This window comes from Rhopilema esculentum, chromosome 15, assembly GCF_057945365.1.
Source record: "Rhopilema esculentum isolate cy_ngs chromosome 15, ASM5794536v1, whole genome shotgun sequence".
NCBI classification, from domain to species: Eukaryota; Metazoa; Cnidaria; class Scyphozoa; order Rhizostomeae; family Rhizostomatidae; genus Rhopilema; species Rhopilema esculentum.
Window position 1 is genome coordinate 8,087,807 of NC_142829.1, and position 19,679 is coordinate 8,107,485.

Genomic DNA, 19,679 nt, shown 5'->3' on the forward strand with positions numbered 1-19,679 from the left:
ATAGGTCATATTTTATCAACATCTGCTTCAGTGTGTGACCAGGCTGTTGTGTTTACATGTTGGACATTGTTGCTGTCACAAAACGCGTCTTGAACGAGGGCTTAGAACTGTGTCATATTGTAATAATTGAGTTGGATTTAAGAAGGTGCGCCATGTGAAATCGATTAAATGTGAATAAACATGGTAATTTTTGTTGTCATCGCTAGCTGTTTTACAAAACAAGCCGTTCCTTTTGGTAAATGATTGTGAATAGATGTATTATGAAAAGTCGGTCCACAGACGAAACCACGAGTATCTTTCAGAATAAAAACGGCCATTTAGGCTCCGTTGTCCTATATCTAAACTCCCAAAGTCTTTCGAGTTGTCAGATATATTTATAACCAAGCATCTTGGCTAATCAGAGGATTAAGAGTCGATTCAAAGACTTTCAAGTTGAGTTGAGTCTCTCCACCGGGCTATGGAGCATGCGAACAGTGAAGCAAGTAAAGGGAGGAAAAATAGCAAGAAACCTCGATTAAGGGATTCTTCAAATACGGAGGACATTACTTTCGTTGATAAGAACCACGATGTCAAGTCTTATAGAATTCATGGTAACCCAAATGGGTACGGGTTCGCAGTAGAAGAGGTTGTTTGTAGTGATTTTTATATTGTAAATAAGGCCATATTCCTACTTCATGCCATCACCATGACATCCAACTACGGCATTCACAGCATCACCTAGCACATGACATTCCCTTCACCATTGATCACACGTTCACACATCTATGTCATGCTGATTTCTTCCCAAGCCTAGATCTTTCCTTCTCCATTGCATCATCATTACATCATCACAACACATCATTACTCAGCACATTTACTTTGTATATAAGTATGTTAATTTGTATGTAAGTCAGTCAGTCAAGTTCAGTTCAGATCAGAGTTATACAGCAATACACTGCCTCTCTCACTGGCTCCGTGTTCTCTGCACGTTAAATAAGATTCGTCGAAGCGAACACCAATGATGGAAAGTCACAAGATATGATTGGAACCATTGCAATTCTTGTCACATAATAGCGTTCCTATAATGGTGACCACGACGTGACCCGCAACTCCATCGTTGGTTAATCCATCTCTACTACAACATCAACTCTTCGATGGCATCAGGCACATCAAGTTTTTCCTCAACAAGGATTCGTCAACATTAACTCAGCTTCACACACACAACCCAGCTCATTTGGATTTATCGACAACCATCAGCACTCGACTCACCGTAGTGCTCTTCAACAAAAGCAACAAGCACTCGACTCACCGTAGTGCCCTCAAACACATCGCAGCACTCGACTCACCGTAGTGCCCTCAACGCATCGCAGCACTCGACTCACCGCAGTGCCTACACGCAACATCAACGCTCAATAGCTCCTCAACAAGCTGGTTCCTGGTCATCCAACGTAAAAACTTCGCACAAATCTCCCAAATCACAAACAGAAGAAAACACCGGCTACGTCTCGAACTCTCATCGAATTATAACGGTTGGACATTTAAATTTCGAACAATTAATATTTTATCGCAATTCACTCATACTTTAATCCATCTATTTACAATATTTAAATTTATTCCTAGTTATTTCCCTTACGTATCGAATGCTTCACAACCGCTTGCATTCTAAGGGGGGAGCTATTGTAGTGATTTTTATATTGTAAATAAGGCCATATTCCTACTTCATGCCATCACCATGACATCCAACTACGGCATTCACAGCATCACCTAGCACATGACATTCCCTTCACCATTGATCACACGTTCACACATCTATGTCATGCTGATTTCTTCCCAAGCCTAGATCTTTCCTTCTCCATTGCATCATCATTACATCATCACAACACATCATTACTCAGCACATTTACTTTGTATATAAGTATGTTAATTTGTATGTAAGTCAGTCAGTCAAGTTCAGTTCAGATCAGAGTTATACAGCAATACACTGCCTCTCTCACTGGCTCCGTGTTCTCTGCACGTTAAATAAGATTCGTCGAAGCGAACACCAATGATGGAAAGTCACAAGATATGATTGGAACCATTGCAATTCTTGTCACATAATAGCGTTCCTATATGTTTACAAAGCAGGCGAAAGGCGTTCAGATGCCGAACGCCATGATATCAATGCTTACAACACAGTAAATATTGAGACGGATGGACATCAGCGAATTAAGCACAAGAAAATTGAAGCGAAAAGAAAAGCAAAGTAATAGCAACGGAAGTAATAGGCCGATTATTTGAGAAAAGATTTGCAACTTAAAGACTCGAGTTGCGCACTTCAGTTTCCCGGTGATAAAGGTGGCTTTTCTTTCCGAGAGAAGATTAAAAGGATCTCGATACAATGGTACATTGTTTATCCGTAAAGAAAAAAGACTTTTTTACGATCAGTGGATTAATAACAGAGATAACACATGGTTTTAAGAAGCTAAAACAACCGAACCATAATTGGTAACGTCACCAAGGCCTAAATCTGCAAAGAATGGCGAGAAAGCGTGTCTACAGTTTATTTGGAATAAATTTTCAAATGGAATAGAAAATTTGAAGTAATTTATAAAAATATGAATCGCATAATTGATTTTGGACAGTTAAAGCATAGATGAACATCACTGGCTGTGCTATGTTAGATGGTTATGGATCGAATCTGCCAACTATTCATGGGCACTAATTGATTGATTGTCTTCAACAGATCGCCCAAAGGCTATCCTAACAAGACGGTCTGGGTACCTCTCGTCTTGACGATGACACAGAACGATGATTCGGCAAGGATGGAAGAAACAGGAGCAGTTTCACTCAGTGCCTCAGTGCATTGCATTGTTGATTGTCCAAAGCTTAAGAGAGACATGGTTTCTAGCGCAGCGGAAGATAAATTTCCCATCTATATTGAGATGAGCACATTAACACTCATCGAGATTAAAGAGGATTCAAGAAAAAAACAAGATTGTTGTTGTGAATTAATGAGTAGGATTTTATGACTAGCATTAATGTCAACCAACAATGAGCTTTTTCTTGCTTTGTAGAATTCACATAATGCATCGTTCTATCTTGCACCATCTTCAGTCACCTTAAATTTGAAAAATCATTGTAAATTACTGTTGTGTTATGTATTTTAAATTTAGATTCTTATAATAATTATCATAAAATATCTTTGACTTGTTCACTACGAAAGCAAATAGTATTGCTGATTGTCCTTGTTTCTACTTGCATTGCTATGAATGGTCTATTGAGTTGCAATCACAGATAGCTAATCACTGGTGTACGCGTTTGACCTAGCAAGGCTCTGTTGCGTAGGGTTGCGTGGGGCTGCGTGAGGTTGCATGGGGTTGCCTGGGGTTGCCTGGAGATTCTTTGGGTTGAACGGAAGGCAAGAGATAATATACAAAAGTATAAGATTTGGCAGCTTTTGAAGAAAGAGATGGCCGTTTCTGAATTTCTAAAATATTTCTGAGCAGAAAATATCTTGTTCTCAAGGATGCCTGTGGTGATAAATTGCACCCTTGTGTTCCCCTTCACCCCTTTTTCGAGTTACTGGCCTTCTATGAGTAATGAAAAACTTTTATTTAATAAGATAGGAGTTTGTTACTTAGAAAAATCAAAAACACAATGGGAGCGAGCAGGCCTACAATCTTTTGGTGGTATAAAACTTGAAAATGGCTTTGAAAAAAGCAAACATTTGAGTATACTAAAGCTTTTCGTCTGACACTCTTTAGAGTTTGAAACGTCTGAACATAGATCGAAAGCTGTACGCTAGGAAATATATATAGTTATCCAATTGTGGAGAAAAATAGACCAATCAGAAACGCGAGCACGTGACTGTTGAGGTTGCCCAGTTTACCCATGGAGTCCTAAGGTGAAAACGAACTCCTTTTGTCTACACAATAGCGGTTTTTTCGTGTATTTTCAAAGCCATTTATAGAATGTATTTATCAATCACGATAGGCCTCAATACGCAATTTTTGTGACTCGCTATTAAATATTAATCGCATGAAATACAGAGGAATATTGAATGGAAAGATAATAACGAAAATAGTTTTACTATTTCCGCACCAGTGCTGCCAAGGTAACGTCCTGCGTTAAATATAAATTTATTTAAAAGCTGAAATTCTGATTTGATATAACCGCAAAATTTGATAAAAGAAAAATCTTATATTCATTAACAGCTATCATGACTGGCTTTTGGTCAACTAAAGTAGACATGTTATAGACCAGAGGGTGGAAGGGGAGCACCACCACCCGAACGGAGAATTTATGAGACCAATCTATTCTGGTTCAGTTTTTTGCGTAGATTTCGAATTTGGGTGTTGATCAACGGTTTAAGGGGGCTTTCCCGAGATATGGGGGGTCTAAAGACAAATTTTGGGGTTAATTGCTACAAATTTGGCTATATCTATGATTGTTGGCTGATATTTGAAAGTGTTTTTCTATATTTAGAATTTAAGGGAGGTGTAAAAAATTAAATTTTTTCCAAAAGAAAACATTACTGTTACAATATATTTGAATACTATCAAGTCTACCCAAAAAATTATTCATCTTCATCCTTATCCTCAGACATATCAATGTCTCTTCTTATGTCTTCCACTTCTACAAGATCGTCAGCCTCCACTAGTAGTTTCGAACATCCTCTGGATTTTGCAAAAGAAATTCATTAAACAGAATTAGAAAAGTCACCTTTCCACACGTGGTGTACTTGAGCCTTCTTGCTCTATCATTGGTTAAGAGGCTTGTCTGCACATATGTGCAATGTAATTTGCAACGCTTGATGTATCTTAAAAGGCTGTTTTTGCATGGTGGCTGCAAAGAGAAGTCTGTGATTTTTGACCCCTTGAAAAATTTTTCGAAAAATTTTTCCGTTGAATATCATGAACAGACGATAATCTCTTTTCTCCAAACAACGCACACGTAAACCTTTCAATACCCCCAATTACATAATTTATAGGATTACTTGATGCCCCTAGCTTTGCTAAAGTTGTGACGAATGCTTTTGTGCCTTGCATAAGCTTCCAACTTTTTCTGAAAAATACCTACCTACCTACCTCCCTTTCTACCTTCCTCCCTATCTACTTACCTACCTACCTCCCTATCTCCCTTTCTACCTACCTAAATACCTAGCTACATACCCACCTATCTATCCATCTACCTACCTGCGTTCCTGGACATCGAGCAGCCCCTCTTCATGTACACACTCTTCGTACATGAAAATAACGAAATATAGTCATTTCCACTAAATGCATGCAAGCCAAGCGGGACTTCTTTTTGATAGGCCGATAATTCACAAGCAGCTAGAGCGAAGATTTTTCTATTTTTACCTGTCCCACTATCAATAAATATTTAGAAATGAGGTTCCTGCCTAGCAAGCAAGATAACAAGGATGTTATTATATTATATATCTCCAAAACAAGAACGCAAATCGTTTCTCGACCTTCGTTTTGTTGGAGAGCATGATGTAGAAGGAAGCAAACTTAAGCTAGTGATATTTATACAGCGATATCTATATATATTTTTTTCTTTGCGAGAAAAATTGATCACTCTGTTCCCTAAATGACAGCCTTGACGAACCCAGACTTCTTTAACCAACTCAAACAACCGCTCTTTATTCTGTCTTTTCCTCAGAAACGCAACGAAGTTAGGAGGAATCTTTATGTTTGGCGATTTGATGAAGAAATGGTTCTCTGCATTCTTGATGAACCAATCGGCATGTTCGAATGCAATATATACACAGTTGTATTGTGTCCATAATTCATTCAGCAACTTCGTTGCAAGCCTCCTGAAAGTGTCCGGTATTCTAACTGTAGATCGAATGGTGGCAACCAAATCAACAACAAAGCAAATTGCCTATCTCCTCTTTTCTGTTCTTCATAAGGCTGGTAACTGTGGTATTTATATGTGCCTCATACTTCTAAGTACCTGAGCTTCACGAGACAGCGAGGAAGGGGATACTATCACCGAACTCGGCTTCTAACCCCTTTTTAACTTAGTCTGATGTTCTCGTTAATGAAACAATACATTCCAGTTAAAGTCTTCATTGCGACGGATCGGTTCATGATTTGTTATATATGAACACACAGGAAAGAGTCAGCTTACACTGTTCTTCGCTTGTTTCAAGTACTTCGTTAGTGGGATCGTGGACAGCTGTAGAAGTAAGGGTAGTCGACTTCTTACTACAAAATACTGTGTTCTTATTATACCAGGAAAGCTTTACCCTCTCTTAATGCTGGAGCTTTTTGCAGAGTTCGGCATGATGAAAGTTTATCTAAGTTTCAATAGTTGCTTCTTCCCCTTATTAACATTGATAGGCCCTTGTTATTAGGCGCTTGCTTTCGTCACTGTTCTTTTTTAAGGAGATGCCTTTTTGCTTACTTTCTTCCCCTTTTGCGTTTTGTTTGCAAAGACAGATACGGCCTTCGTAAAGTTCAGGTAAAGCTGGCGATATCGTTAAAGGGCAAAGGATCTGATCTTCAATGACTAAATGAGTGCAATGAACAGCTCATCTTCTTTTTCTGTTTGCCATATATTCTAACTACTTTCATAGTTTACTCTTGCTTTAATCACAGAACATTGAAAATGATAATGAATTTGTAAGCAATGAAATTGCAGTTTCTAGGTCATTTGAAAGAAAATCCAAACCTTCAATGTTCTGTGTTTACACCTTCAATGGTCTTCAATGTTAACAGGTAATTATCGTTTAAGGCTGTGAAGTACATACAAGTTACATTCCTAGGTTATGACACAAAACCATGTGTTAAAGTACTTCTCATAAAGATTTGCTTTTGGGCCTCATTTCCTTTCTGATCCATAGCAATAAAGTTGTAGATATATGAAAATCTCCATATCAGTCATTACACATGTCTGAGAAAGCCACATTCCTGGTGAGTACAAACAGCCATTTCCCTATGTGATCATGCTACAGTACTCCATTCAGTTGCGAAAAATCAGTTTTATGTGGAATTTACAGTATTTTGTACTCCTGTTTCGTTTTCTATGGCCCCCTCACTTCCAAATGGGAGTCAACAAGCATAGATATCATCAAAAAACTGACCTGTCTATATTTTATTGACATTTATATTAGCCCTAAAATCGGACTTTAGACCCCCTATATCTCTGAAAAGCCCCCTAAAACGGGGGATCAACACCCAAATTCGGAATCTACACGAAAAACTGATCCAGAATAGATTGGTCTCATAAATTCTCCGCTCGGGTGGTGGTGGTCCCCTTCCACCCTCTGGTCTATTAAGCTAAATGTGCACTGTATATTTTTTCAGAATTACAAACGTGGCCAGTAAAAACTGGAAATACTTGAATTTCTTTATTTTTGATGATAAAGAGAATCGAGCTTAAGTTTTGTTTTTGTCAGCGATCGATAAAGAATTTGAGCAAAGCCTAGCCTAAGTTGAACTCGCTCAAGTAGAAAATCTCTCGTGTCGAAGAAGGTAGGTCCCAGACTGGGGCTCCTAGCTTTTACCTTTCTGCAAGCTTCTTTAACGCCTGCATCGATTTCACCTAGGCCAAGGTATACTCGAATTATTAGTCTCGTGCAAATTTAACCTGCATCCAGCCCTTTCTTTTTCGATCTAAAATCACTTCAAAATAAGTGGTTATTAACTTCTCCTGACTCAGCTTTTGACTTTCTTTTCATTTTGGGGCCCTGGGCACTATTACACATGCTTAATACAATAGCTTTAACGAAACTGTAAGAAATGGCCTGTTTCTAACGTATTCAACCATGTCTTTATTAAAAGAGATAGAGAAACGCCACACTACTTTTACTAGTTCTAAATTGTGACATCTTGTTGTAGTTTTGTGATATATTTCAAAAAGAGATCAATGCTGATGAAGTTAGAGACCATTGGTTGGGTGAGCTCACCTTTAACTATGTATTGAAATCCGTTAAGGAAAAACACAGGTAATTAGAAAAAGTTTAACTAAGATTCAAAAACATGACATTCGTCTGACTTCGTGTATGTTTGAAAGTTCTAGTCGAACCAGGGAGGAGCTCTTTCTGCCCATATGGACAGAGACGGCTGGTCAACAAAGCACTTTTGCTCCAGGGTTTTCTTTGAAGTTTGCAAGCATTAAGCCTTAGTAATAAGGTTAAGAAAAAACAAATGAAATACCTTTAGCAACAACTTTAACCTCGCAAAGTGCCAAAACTTTCTCTGTTCCAAGAAGTCTAATGTTTACATAACGCCCCCGGAGCTGTTTCATGCAGACAAATGTTGCTTTTTCGCCTGCATACATCGAAAGGTTTTCCCTGCATACTGGGTTTTGGTTACCGTTGTCTTGTAGGTTGGAGCCTTAAAGAAATAGCGAGATGGATCAGTCGAAGTGTATTAAATCGAAGATCAAATCAGGATTGAACCTGGTGAAGCACAAAGTGATAGTAAAACTGCTGTGGATAGTAAAACAAAGTGATGTGAAATAATTAATGATAAGGCTAGAAAACCTTTTTGCTTACTCCTTCTAAATAGCGTATTAGATCCTTGAGCCCCAATTCAAAAACGACTTTTTAGAGGACTGGGTTGAGCTTAGGCTTGACGCAGATTACGTGATATCTTTGCATCATACAAAGTGTAGTAGTTAGACAGCTCTTCTAAAAGGTATGCAAAATTGTGCAAAATTTGATTCAAGCATGTCAGCGTCGAGAAAGATACGGCGGAGGCCTTATTTTTGGCAAGGGTAGTAGACTCCAGATCCAAAAAGTGATCACTATATTATTTTTGCTGCAGCCAGTTAGCAATTTAAAATAAAAATTGGTAGAGAAAAGTGTAAAATTCCCCTAAAAGGGCTATTTTCCTGCAAGGAAGCACGTCGACCTTTAGAGCCAAATAAAACACAGCAATTCGAATTTTAAGTAAATTGAATTCCTCCTTATTGCAAAGTAAATAAAACTCCGAAGCAAAAGCAAATCCAGGTAGTTTACGTCACCACTCGCCCAGGCCTTTGTGAGGTGTTTGGTACTTGCATAAAAAAGAGTGAAGTACACATATTCGGGTATCAAATTACCCCTTTTAACTTCGATAAAAAACTAGAATGCATTCTATAATGTTTACGCCCCTTATTCTTGATCTATCAGCTGGTTAAGCTAAAATAGCAGGCTGGGTTTACCAGAATTTGAATTAATATATCATTGGTAGGCAAGGGCGATTGTAATTAGTGCTGTTGCTAATATGACATCCAGGAGGTCGTCCTTTTTATCCAGATTCGTTATGATTCGTTATAGGCCAATCATTTAAATGCCAGTGACTATTTGAGGCACTTCATTTGGCAAAGGAAGCAGGCCTGTTGTCCCCTATTTACCGTTATCCATTCTCTTTAAGAATCAAAATAAACCTGCAGAATGTAAAATTAAATTACCAATTCGTATTTGCAAGCCAGTCGTTCTAAATACACAGCAGCCTGCTTTATTGTATATCTTTACTTCAAAGACTAGCCTCTCTTTTCCTAGGTCAACACGCCACCAAGGGTTACTCTCGTAATTCGTCCAAGCACATGATTTTCCAAAAATATTATTGTCTGTATTCCCATCAACAGCATAGGAGCTTGATCCATATGTGCTACTGGGTGTTGATGATTGTGTCGTGTTTTGTTTCAATGCTACGTTCACGAATTTCTCTGCAACAAAACAGGAATTTTAAGAAATCTAGACAAGGGCAAGAAATCAGCGAAAAAATTAGTAACCCAATAAATTAAAAAAATTTCCTAAATTAAAAAAATTAAGAAAGTCTAACTCAAAGGGTGGGAAATTTTGCACAGAAAATAAGGAGAGAGACGACAAATTGAAACAGGAAACTACTTTCTACTTCATATCAAGGTTTTAAAGTTCAGAAGGCAACAATCTCATTTTCAAGAATATACAAATTTTAATACGCTTACCACCGCATATAATTTCGGCAAAGCGGGTCGCAGTTACAGCTGGGTAGCTAAAGTCTGAAACGTTCAACGAATGCTCAAAAACTGGCGAGCTTACGATCGCATTGATCTCTGATTGCGGTACATTGCTACCCAAGGAAGCAGTAAAGATCTTGACGTCATGAGATCTGAGCTCAGCAGCAGGGACCATCACCGATTCATGCCAGTTGACAGTTGCGTCGATACCTAAGGAAAGATTATTCGATTCGATACTGAAGAAAGATGATTCAATACTGGGTAAATGTGATTCGATAATATGAGGAAAGATGATTCGATACTAAAGAAAGATGATCCGATACTGGGAAAGGAGGTTCGATCGATATTAAGGAAAGATAATTCGATACTTGGCAAATTTGTGGAAGGATGACTTGCTCTGTATTCACTTTTTATATCAACTTGTAAAAACCCTATATCAACTTGATGCAAACATGGATGTCTTTCAAGTAAACTGTTTGTCAATAAATGCGTTAGTGAAAGCTTCTTTGAACGTCATTGTATGTTATCACTGGATAATTAAAAGTTTTGTTTTTGATGCCCTGAACAAACCAAATCAACTGGAAATATTCCAGTAAGGAGATTATGGACTCTTACCGTTCGTCTCACCATCTGTGATTAGTACAAAGACTCTTTCACTGTCTTCTCTCATCCCAGAACTTGGTGTGAAAATGTCTCTTTTTGCATGTTCTAACAGAATGTCTGTTCTTGTAAAACCTTAAAAAATTGACAGCTTTTATTTTTCCAGCTCAGACCAGAATGAAAGTAGAATAGTATAATGTGTATAAAATCTTAAACATTGCAACATGCTATTAGGCCAGAATGATCTTCACAGGAAACTTTGTAAGCTAGCAGTGATTAATATGAAAGTAAGTAAAAAGGCTACTGCCAGTCGCCTCTACTCCCATCTCCCCCTTGCAATGCTTTACATTACTAATATGACGATGTACTTCTGCTATGTACAAATAGTCACTAGATGATGCATAGAAAAAAAAGCCAACATGTAATCATTGATGATTCATAGCCTTTTTGATTCATTGATATTTGAAATGTTTAGAATCGAAAAGAATAATGTTGCAAAATCGATAAGCCATACTAATAATAATAAGAATAAGAATGTCTCAACAGGTATTTTGTTATAGTCTTTATTTTGGAAAAATTGGTTACTGAAGTATTTGGACAACCAACCAAAGCAGATTAGCCCATGTATGCAGAGAATTGTTTAGTAAAATCGCGTCTGCTTAGAGAAAGTCATAAAAGCATGCATGAATTTGACTATACCTCCTTTCAAGACGAGAGCATCGACCTTATTCTTCAGTTCATCGGCGTTTTCAATTTCATTGAAATAGTTCACCACCTTTGGTATAGTACTGAATGTCATGATTGACATTTTGACGTTGTCAGCACCAATCACCATCGAGTTTATCATCCCTTTGATAAGACTCTTTGAATACTCCCAATGAGCGGGGGCCACGCTAAATGACGCATCAATGGCAATGCCAACATCGAGCTTCTTACTGCATTTACCCTTAACTAGATGTTGAGAAAGATGAAAACTACAATAAAGTTGACACGGTTGTTATGCTACTTATTATTTTGCAGTTTGACATAAAGATAACAACTGTAAAGATACCTCAAACACAAACAGCAGTTTTGTTCTTACAGGTAACTTGTTTGCCTGTAAAGAAACTTTGTGAGCGCCTATTTTACTACAAAAGTCGATAACAGGTTCAAACCCTTAAGCAAAAATCCAGAAAAATACCTTTCTCTACCCCGGTTTGACATCTCAAATTTCCCTATAGCGGGCGTATCAATGTTTGATTTCCATTCCACGCCGAAGAAAGAGATTTGCAGGCTTCAAAATCTCTATGTAACACAGCTAATGTGCTCTTGAACTAATAAGCGATTTCACAGTTTTTGCCGCCATTATGAATTGGCAAAAATGGCGGACACGCAGCAAACGAGCAAATTACCGCAGAATTTCCAGTCAATTTTGTAGCTAGAATTGCTGATAAAATCAGGCAGTAATCAGCTAAATTAGAATTTAAATGTTCCTTTTTTACAATAAGCAACTCACAAACAGCGTTCCTTGTTGTTTTCCTTGTGATTTCACTGCTGACTTTGACCAGGCTGAAATCAGTCCCCTTTGACCTCTCGTACAAAAACTTCCGCTTTTCGATTCAAACCTTGGTGAAACTCGTTATTTCTAGCCTGTTTACAACCATCTTGAGTTGGACTCTCTTCAGAAATTCATTTGACGTCAATAAAACCTGTAAATGACATCAAAACATCGTGACCACTTCTATGATCCTGACGCATGTTATTGATGGAGGATTCCCCTGTATAGCATGAGAGGCATATCTGCTGGGATGCCATACAGGGGAATCCTCCATCAATAACATGCGTCAGGATCATAGAAGTGGTCACGATGTTTTGATGTCATTTACAGGTTTTATTGACGTCAAATGAATTTCTGAAGAGAGTCCAACTCAAGATGGTTGTAAACAGGCTAGAAATAACGAGTTTCACCAAGGTTTGAATCGAAAAGCGGAAGTTTTTGTACGAGAGGTCAAAGGGGACTGATTTCAGCCTGGTCAAAGTCAGCAGTGAAATCACAAGGAAAACAACAAGGAACGCTGTTTGTGAGTTGCTTATTGTAAAAAAGGAACATTTAAATTCTAATTTAGCTGATTACTGCCTAATTTTATCAGCAATTCTAGCTACAAAATTGACTGGAAATTCTGCGGTAATTTGCTCGTTTGCTGCGTGTCCGCCATTTTTGCCAATTCATAATGGCGGCAAAAACTGTGAAATCGCTTATTCAGTATCACTAATTGTCTTATGACGAATGTATAAGAGTTATCATTATCTTTGCTGTATGAAATACACTACCTTTTTTAACCCCTTTGGTGGAAAAGGGAATGGGGTGAATAAGTTTCACGGAAATCTCCACACGGTCATTGATTGGTTAATGGTTGCTCGACAAATGGCTTAAACTCTTAAACTTCTATCCATGGCCGTTTATGGGGGAAAATAACCCTTTTATTTTTGACTAAAAAATGCTCTAAACATGTGAAACGATGTTCAAATCAAAATTTAATTATTCTTGAATTTCGGATCTTTCACTGCAGATCTAGTAATGATATCGAATAAGAACGACAGAAAGAGAGCTGACTAAGCTGATTTTAAATAAAATCTTTCTGGCTAGCATGATAAATGTTTTCTGGCTAGCATGAAATAAAAAAGATTCCATAATACTTGTGATAGTTGTGATTCTATAAGTTGCTAAATTTAATAATCTGTACATAAGATGGCTTTGAAACAAACAAATATTTTGAGTCACACGTAAGCTTTTCGTCTGACATTCTTCAGAGTATAAAACGTCAGAACAAAGATCAAAACACTAAGCTAGGAAATATATATACCCAGTTGTGGATCGAAATAGGCCGATCAGAAACGCGAGCACATGACTGTTTCAGGTTGCCCAATCAGTGCCGCTTTGACTCACAATGTTTTCTTTTTTCAAAGCCATTTTTAACTTTTGTACCATGAAAAGATTGTTTGCAAATTGTACATACCTGCTTGGAATACAAGCACTGACGTCTGAAATCCAGTACACACTGAGTCCTCAGTTGAACAAAAACGATTGTCACCGATACATTTGTTTGAACTAGTTGCAGTCGTGGGTTGAAAATCGTGCACGGAGGAACATTTGCAAGTGCCATGAAGAGCGATGTATGAGATTCCTGCTAGGCTGGCCTTTTTGGAACATTCAGCAAGAATGCTACAATGAAATGCGAAATAGCTTACAAGTAAGTTGGTCTGAGCATTGTCTGAGCGAATCAGATCACAGAACAGCTTTACTCAGGTCAGCACTTCATCAGCTGCTTTACCAATCGTGTATGGAATGTACATAGATATTTTATTTTTAGCATACCAGATACTGAAACAACAAAGATACCAAGTTGCATTATACAACTCCATACTCCTTGCATGAAATAATATAAAGCATAATGGCAGGCTGGTTTCCTGTCTTTTTCAGCCGATGTCCGCTATCAATTCAAAATCCTTAAAAGAATCAAAGAAATCGTCACAAATGTGTGCAAAATGATCTTCCTCGTTGCTTTGCAAAGATTCTGTAGTATTTCAACTCCTCTCCAAGAAACCTCTTCCAAGAGAATATGAATAAATGCACGCGCCCCATTATAATGCGTCATTGATCGAACTGACTTGCCAGAGATAGAATTTTTTATGCTTGTTTGGCCATTTTTTGCTACGTCATTCTTAGGAAATAACCCTAATCTCCATTTTCTAGTCACGGATCTAACCTTTAAAGAATGTAGGGTTTTCCTGTTTTTGTATGGATGCAAAGAAAAACTGATAGATATAACAACATGGGTTCTGTGAAACAAAATTTTGTTAAAAGATCGACAGAATATTTTAGAATACATGGATATATCAGCTCACAAAATATTTTTGCATATATTACAAATTAAGATGAACTGCTTCAATCTCTTTATTTCATGTTGAAGTAGCCACAATGATAAGACGCTAATTTGCTGATTCAAACCAAAAAAATGCCAAGTATCATACATGCATACCTTTTAACCGAATCTGCAAAGTTATTCCAGTCTAATTCGCAGTCAGAATGAAGCTCTTCTCCAAGAGCGACGCTTTCAAAGCATCCTACACGAGAATAGACGGTGCCTTCTATTGCCAAGATGCTCGTGAGGCACAAAAGCAGCCCTAGAAAAATGGAAGCAATAGTGAGCTTGGAATCTGTAATACTTTTGCTTGATTTCATGATTAGAACAATCATACGAGTTTAGTAGTGGCCAACCTTGATTTGTGGCCGTTGTATATTGGTGCCTTTCTAGGCATGCCATGCACAAAAATAAAACGAGAGGACGCTACAGTTTTGCGGTTGATTACCCGCCTATGAATACAGACATAACACGAGGTGTAAATGTAGAGAACACCGTAATTGTCATTATTACAGGTACATGGTGGTAAAGTGACAATGAGATGTAGCGTATTGAATCAACCGTTGCCGATTGGATAGGCAAAAAAAAGCTTATTGTGAATTTAAATGGCTGTCCATCGGGACATTGTGCTGAATTTACAGCTCAATGTTGACTGCAATTTTAAAACATGCAATGGTAAAGAAGTACATATTCGAAATTTGACAATTTCCCGTTGTAACTATCCTTTTTGGCCAGATTTGATAATTCGAGATTGGCATTTTGCTTCCGAGTTTAAACTATGACACGTAGCTGTAGGTAGAATGATTAGGAAGGGGTGCACCATTGTCTTTTTAGAGTAGCTATCTCCCTGTGTTGAATGTAAAAGTATCGACCAGACTATTCTCGAAAGAAAAACTCATTATAGAAAAATCACCAAATTCTGAAGTGATTTGAAAAAAACAACGTGCCTATGCATAAAAAGAGTTAACATCAGTCGGACGAATTCGGAATTCCAGCAATTAATAAGAAAATAAGTTTTTGGTAGCGTAAAATTTGAAGATGGCACGAAATAGCGGAAACAGTGCATACTGAGCATTTTTCGTTCAACGCTCTGCGGATAATTACGGAAAAACGCAAGAACTTTTTCAAGGTGTGGATCGAAAGCAATTTGAGAGCAATAAAGATGCGTTTGATTGGGTTTTCTGTTTTTTTTCTCTGATTTACTCTTTACATTATCTGACTTCAACATTCTGTAGACTGTCGGAAAAAGTGCTGCAGTATGTTATGTTTCTGCTATTTCATGCCATCTTCAAAATGAGTAAGGAATGCCCAAGATACCTGATTCGCCTTACATCGGACACGGGACAACGCGTTTTTCAAAGGATCTCACAAACTATCTAATTGGATAAATGACACTCACTCCTCCTTATTTAAGGGATTGTTGATCGTTATTCCGTTACAAGTTTCAAGTTTTAAGTTTCGTATCAGACAGCTAAGGATATTTGCCTGTGGCATAATGGCAGCTTTCACGTGGACCTGGTATATATTTATCAATAGAACGCGAGTAGAACTTCTAACGATAATGCTCACATTGAAGAGAAACATTTTAAAAACGTGCATGTAGGTGAAGTAGCATTTGCTTACCAATACTGAACGTCTGCAACCCAGCCATTCTGTTAGCCCATTTGAAGGAAAACAATCGTTAATGATGTTCTCTGAGCTATATATTTATAATTCGAGGGCTGCCTTGGTGATAGGAAAAGGATCAGCCAATTTAAACTCCTATTTCTTTCGTATTGAATAAAACGAACAATCCAACCTTAATCAAAGTACAGGTGCGGGTTGCGAGTGATTCCACAGTAAACATATTTCAAGCCATTTTGGCTCTACTTTGTCAATACAAATTCCAATGAAAGACAATTATTGTTGAAATGATGTTACTTCTAGCACTTCTTTATGGTTATATTGGTAAAATACAGATTATCATCTCTAGCAAACGAGATAAAACACCTCAATCAATAACTGCTCACCTGCATGAAAGAGACTTAATTTCAATTGCAACCAAAAAGATGCAGTTGATTTCTCATTCACAAGAAAATCAAATTAAGGACGAAGCCGACACCTGCATAATCAGGTTACCAAATATCATAGCAGAATATTTTGTCCATGAAATCAATCGAGTTTTTCAATCAGAAACTGGTGAAACTGGACCTACGGATGTATACCCCGATCTATGATCAAGAACATAAAATAAAAATAGAAACTGATAGAATAAATTTTTAGTCACGCGGTTTACTTGTCGACAAAAAAGGTTCTATGTATTCTGATAAATAGTTAAATACATTTTTATCAAGCACCCGAAGGGAAGTTAAGATGCAACGCTGAGAAACAACACTTGTTTCGGAGCTTTGTAGGTCCATTTCCTTTCCTCCAAGACTGCTTAGAACACGTCATTTAAAAATCTAGACTTGCAGCGACTCTGCAACTCTGGGATTCATTGCCAAATGCCAAGTCCTTAATGCCTATGATTGGTACTGTACCACTTCCAGTAACCAGGCTATCCAGTAACCGTACAATCATACACACACACAGCCCTCTCATCCTTCACACACATACACCCCTCTCATCTTTCACACACACCCCTCTCATCCTTCACACACACCCCTCTCATCCTTTCACATGTAGACATATAAACATTAGCTATAAATCTGGTTCGCTCTTTTTTGAAAAGACGAGTTAAAGGGTGCAAGGACTTCCAGCTTTTGAATACTGACTTAATGGCAAATGAGACCTTTTCTTGCTCTACACGAATTTGCAGAACTGTCGAAAGGCAGTACACCCAAAGATATCGACGATGATGAACAGACGATATTTTTACAGCTAAGAAAAAGTAGACGAATACAATATACAAATGACCTTCTTAATGTTAAACGACCCCTTTGGCTTGCCTTGAAAAGGCAGTATAAAGAACGCTATTCTGTAAACCAGCATACGTACATTACGATAGTATTTCCACAATAAAGGAGCGAATGATACTTTATTTACAACTCTACAGCAATACATTGCTCTGATGTTTAAATGTTCAAATGCTGCGGAGATAGAACACGATAAAGAGAGGATAGAGAAGAAACGAAAATTCATAACAGAAAATGGATAGAGAAAAAAGGACAGTACAAAGACAAAATCAATAAAATGAAAAATACAAACAATTTTTTGTGGTAAAAAGATTTAAAAATGGCTTTGAAAAAAACAAACCTTTTGAATCATACTAAAGCTTTTCGTCTGACACGCTTCAGGCAAGCGGAACTGATTGGTCAACCTCAACAGTCATGTGTCGCGTTTCTGATTGGCCTATTTTGATCCACAACTGGGTACCTATATTTCCTAGCGTAGAGTTTTCGATCTATGTTCTGACGTTTTATATTCTTGAGAGTGTCAGACAAAAAGCTCTAGAATGATTCAAAATGCTTGCTTTTTCCAAGCCATTTTTGAAGTAAAAAAAAGGGAACAAGAGAGAAGGGAAAAAATGATAAGAAACGAAAGAGAGAAATTTGCATGAAAACGCATTTTAAAGACAAATTGAAAGGAAAAGTATATAAAAAAGGCGACCATGAAATGTTCTACGGAGAGACAGAACATAAAGCTTTCTGCACTCAAGAAGAAGGAAAACGGGTACGCATTTTAACGTGACATACAAAACGACACGACGCTTAGATGAAAGCTAAAGATATAAAATATAGCTCTGAAAGGTGAGCGTCGATAGTTATCTACAAATATTGTAACCTGACGACAGGAAATGCAAACTGCGAACTACTTGATCAAACAAATCAAAACAGTTTCTTCTAAAACATCAATTTTAAGATCACAAACATTTTCTATGATAAAAATCACTCACAAGAATACCTGAATTTTTGGGAAGGCTAAAATCACAACCTTAAAGGCTCTTGCGCAACCGTCATACTTAGCGGCAGCTGTCTTGAGAAATTGACCGTTTTGTATTTTGTTGCAGTAAGATATTAGGCCGGTTTTTGAATTATAGTCGCAAAGAGTGCAGGTTGCGCAAATTCCTTTGACGAAAGCTAGGCAAATTAAAAAAACCCCGAGAGGGAACGTTTGTAAACATAACAACCAAAGATGAAAGTGAAAGATATAAATTAGAAGATGTTATCACAAAGGGGGAAGAGAAACTGCAGTCACTGTTAACACATGACTTAATCTGGCTATTGATTTTCCAAAAAAAGTTTACTCTTGAAAACTAAATGATACTTTTGAAACTTTAAACAGTAACCTAAAATGAAATAATCTCGCTGTTATCGAGTAGAAACTTTGTTGATAAACTTTGACAATAGTGTTGGAAGCAAAGCGCGATTTTGTTGATTTGACGAACAATCTTCTTATGAGAGAGACAATCCTACTCTCTAAGATCACAGGGAACGCGCATTGTCTTTAATCATTATTACGCATGCTCTTTGCCCTAAAGATGAAGGGATGACCAAATCATCAGAAGACTTTGTCTTTATCATCTTCCCAAAACTAAGCAAGATAATATTGTGGAAAATTGAAAAGGAAACTTAAAAATCTTAATAAGTGAGATTTGTCGACACGAGAAAAAACGTGAGGCGTTTTGTTCGGGATTTAGAAATACCAGGTTTTATGTACGCGGATTCTGCTTTCTTTTAAAGCAGCTTATTATTCGACATCTTCAAAAAGATTCAGACATTTTTCGAGTTGAAAAGACAGGTATTAGCCAAAGATAAAGAAAAATTGAACTTAGCCCGTAGAACTGGGTGTCTGTAAAAAGGACACTACTCTTTCTAGTGCTGTTATTATCATACTACCTTCTTGACATTAAATTAATTGGATATCGAAATCCTCAAAGACATAGGGTCAGTACAAACATAAACGTTGCTACCATGCATCAATTCTTTCTTTGCGAGAAGTCAAGCATCCAAATTCAAAAAATAGAAATCGCAGCTGCAAAATTGCACTCTCGTAACCACATAAAAATACTTTACCATGTCATAAAGAGTCTCTATCAAAATCGATCCATTGCACGACGCGTGCCAAAAACAATGCTTGCATCACATTTATAAATGACGGATCTGACTAAAACATGTACGGCAGTCCTATAAGGGTAGTTAAATTGATCGACAAGTCAAATGAAAGTGAAGAGGAACTTGAAATTCTTTTTTCACTTTATTCGTATTGAATGCTTTTTCTTGGAAATAGACGGCAAAACTCGAGCTACTTGGAAGCAGTGGCAAATGGCAGCCTAAGCAGCAGCCCCTGTTGATCTGCTTTCAA

General features: G+C 37.5%; 1 protein-coding gene across 1 annotated transcript; it reads right to left on the minus strand.

Annotated features, from left to right (window-relative positions):
* Nucleotides 1-2,953: 2,953 nt before the first annotated feature.
* Nucleotides 2,954-16,194, minus strand: LOC135685394 (uncharacterized). The gene is made up of 9 exons (XM_089112765.1): nucleotides 16,020-16,194; nucleotides 14,514-14,658; nucleotides 13,491-13,696; nucleotides 11,194-11,445; nucleotides 10,510-10,629; nucleotides 9,883-10,104; nucleotides 9,364-9,621; nucleotides 8,124-8,303; nucleotides 2,954-3,076 (listed from the first exon to the last, which is right to left on the minus strand). The coding sequence occupies exons 1-9, from the start codon at nucleotides 16,045-16,047 to the stop codon at nucleotides 3,069-3,071; spliced, it is 1,419 nt and encodes a 472-aa protein (XP_088968891.1). The 5' UTR covers nucleotides 16,048-16,194; the 3' UTR covers nucleotides 2,954-3,068.
* Nucleotides 16,195-19,679: the final 3,485 nt, after the last annotated feature.

Bases quoted from the DNA above. Each gene is read 5' to 3' on its own strand.
- LOC135685394 (XM_089112765.1), bottom strand. From the start codon at position 16,047: ATGGCTGGGTTGCAGACGTTCAGTATTG. The intron at 13,697-14,513 runs GTATGCATGTAT...ATTTCATTGTAG, and splicing joins TTTGCAGATTCGGTTAAAAG to CATTCTTGCTGAATGTTCCA. The intron at 11,446-13,490 runs GTATGTACAATT...CTCAACATCTAG, and splicing joins AGTGCTTGTATTCCAAGCAG to TTAAGGGTAAATGCAGTAAG.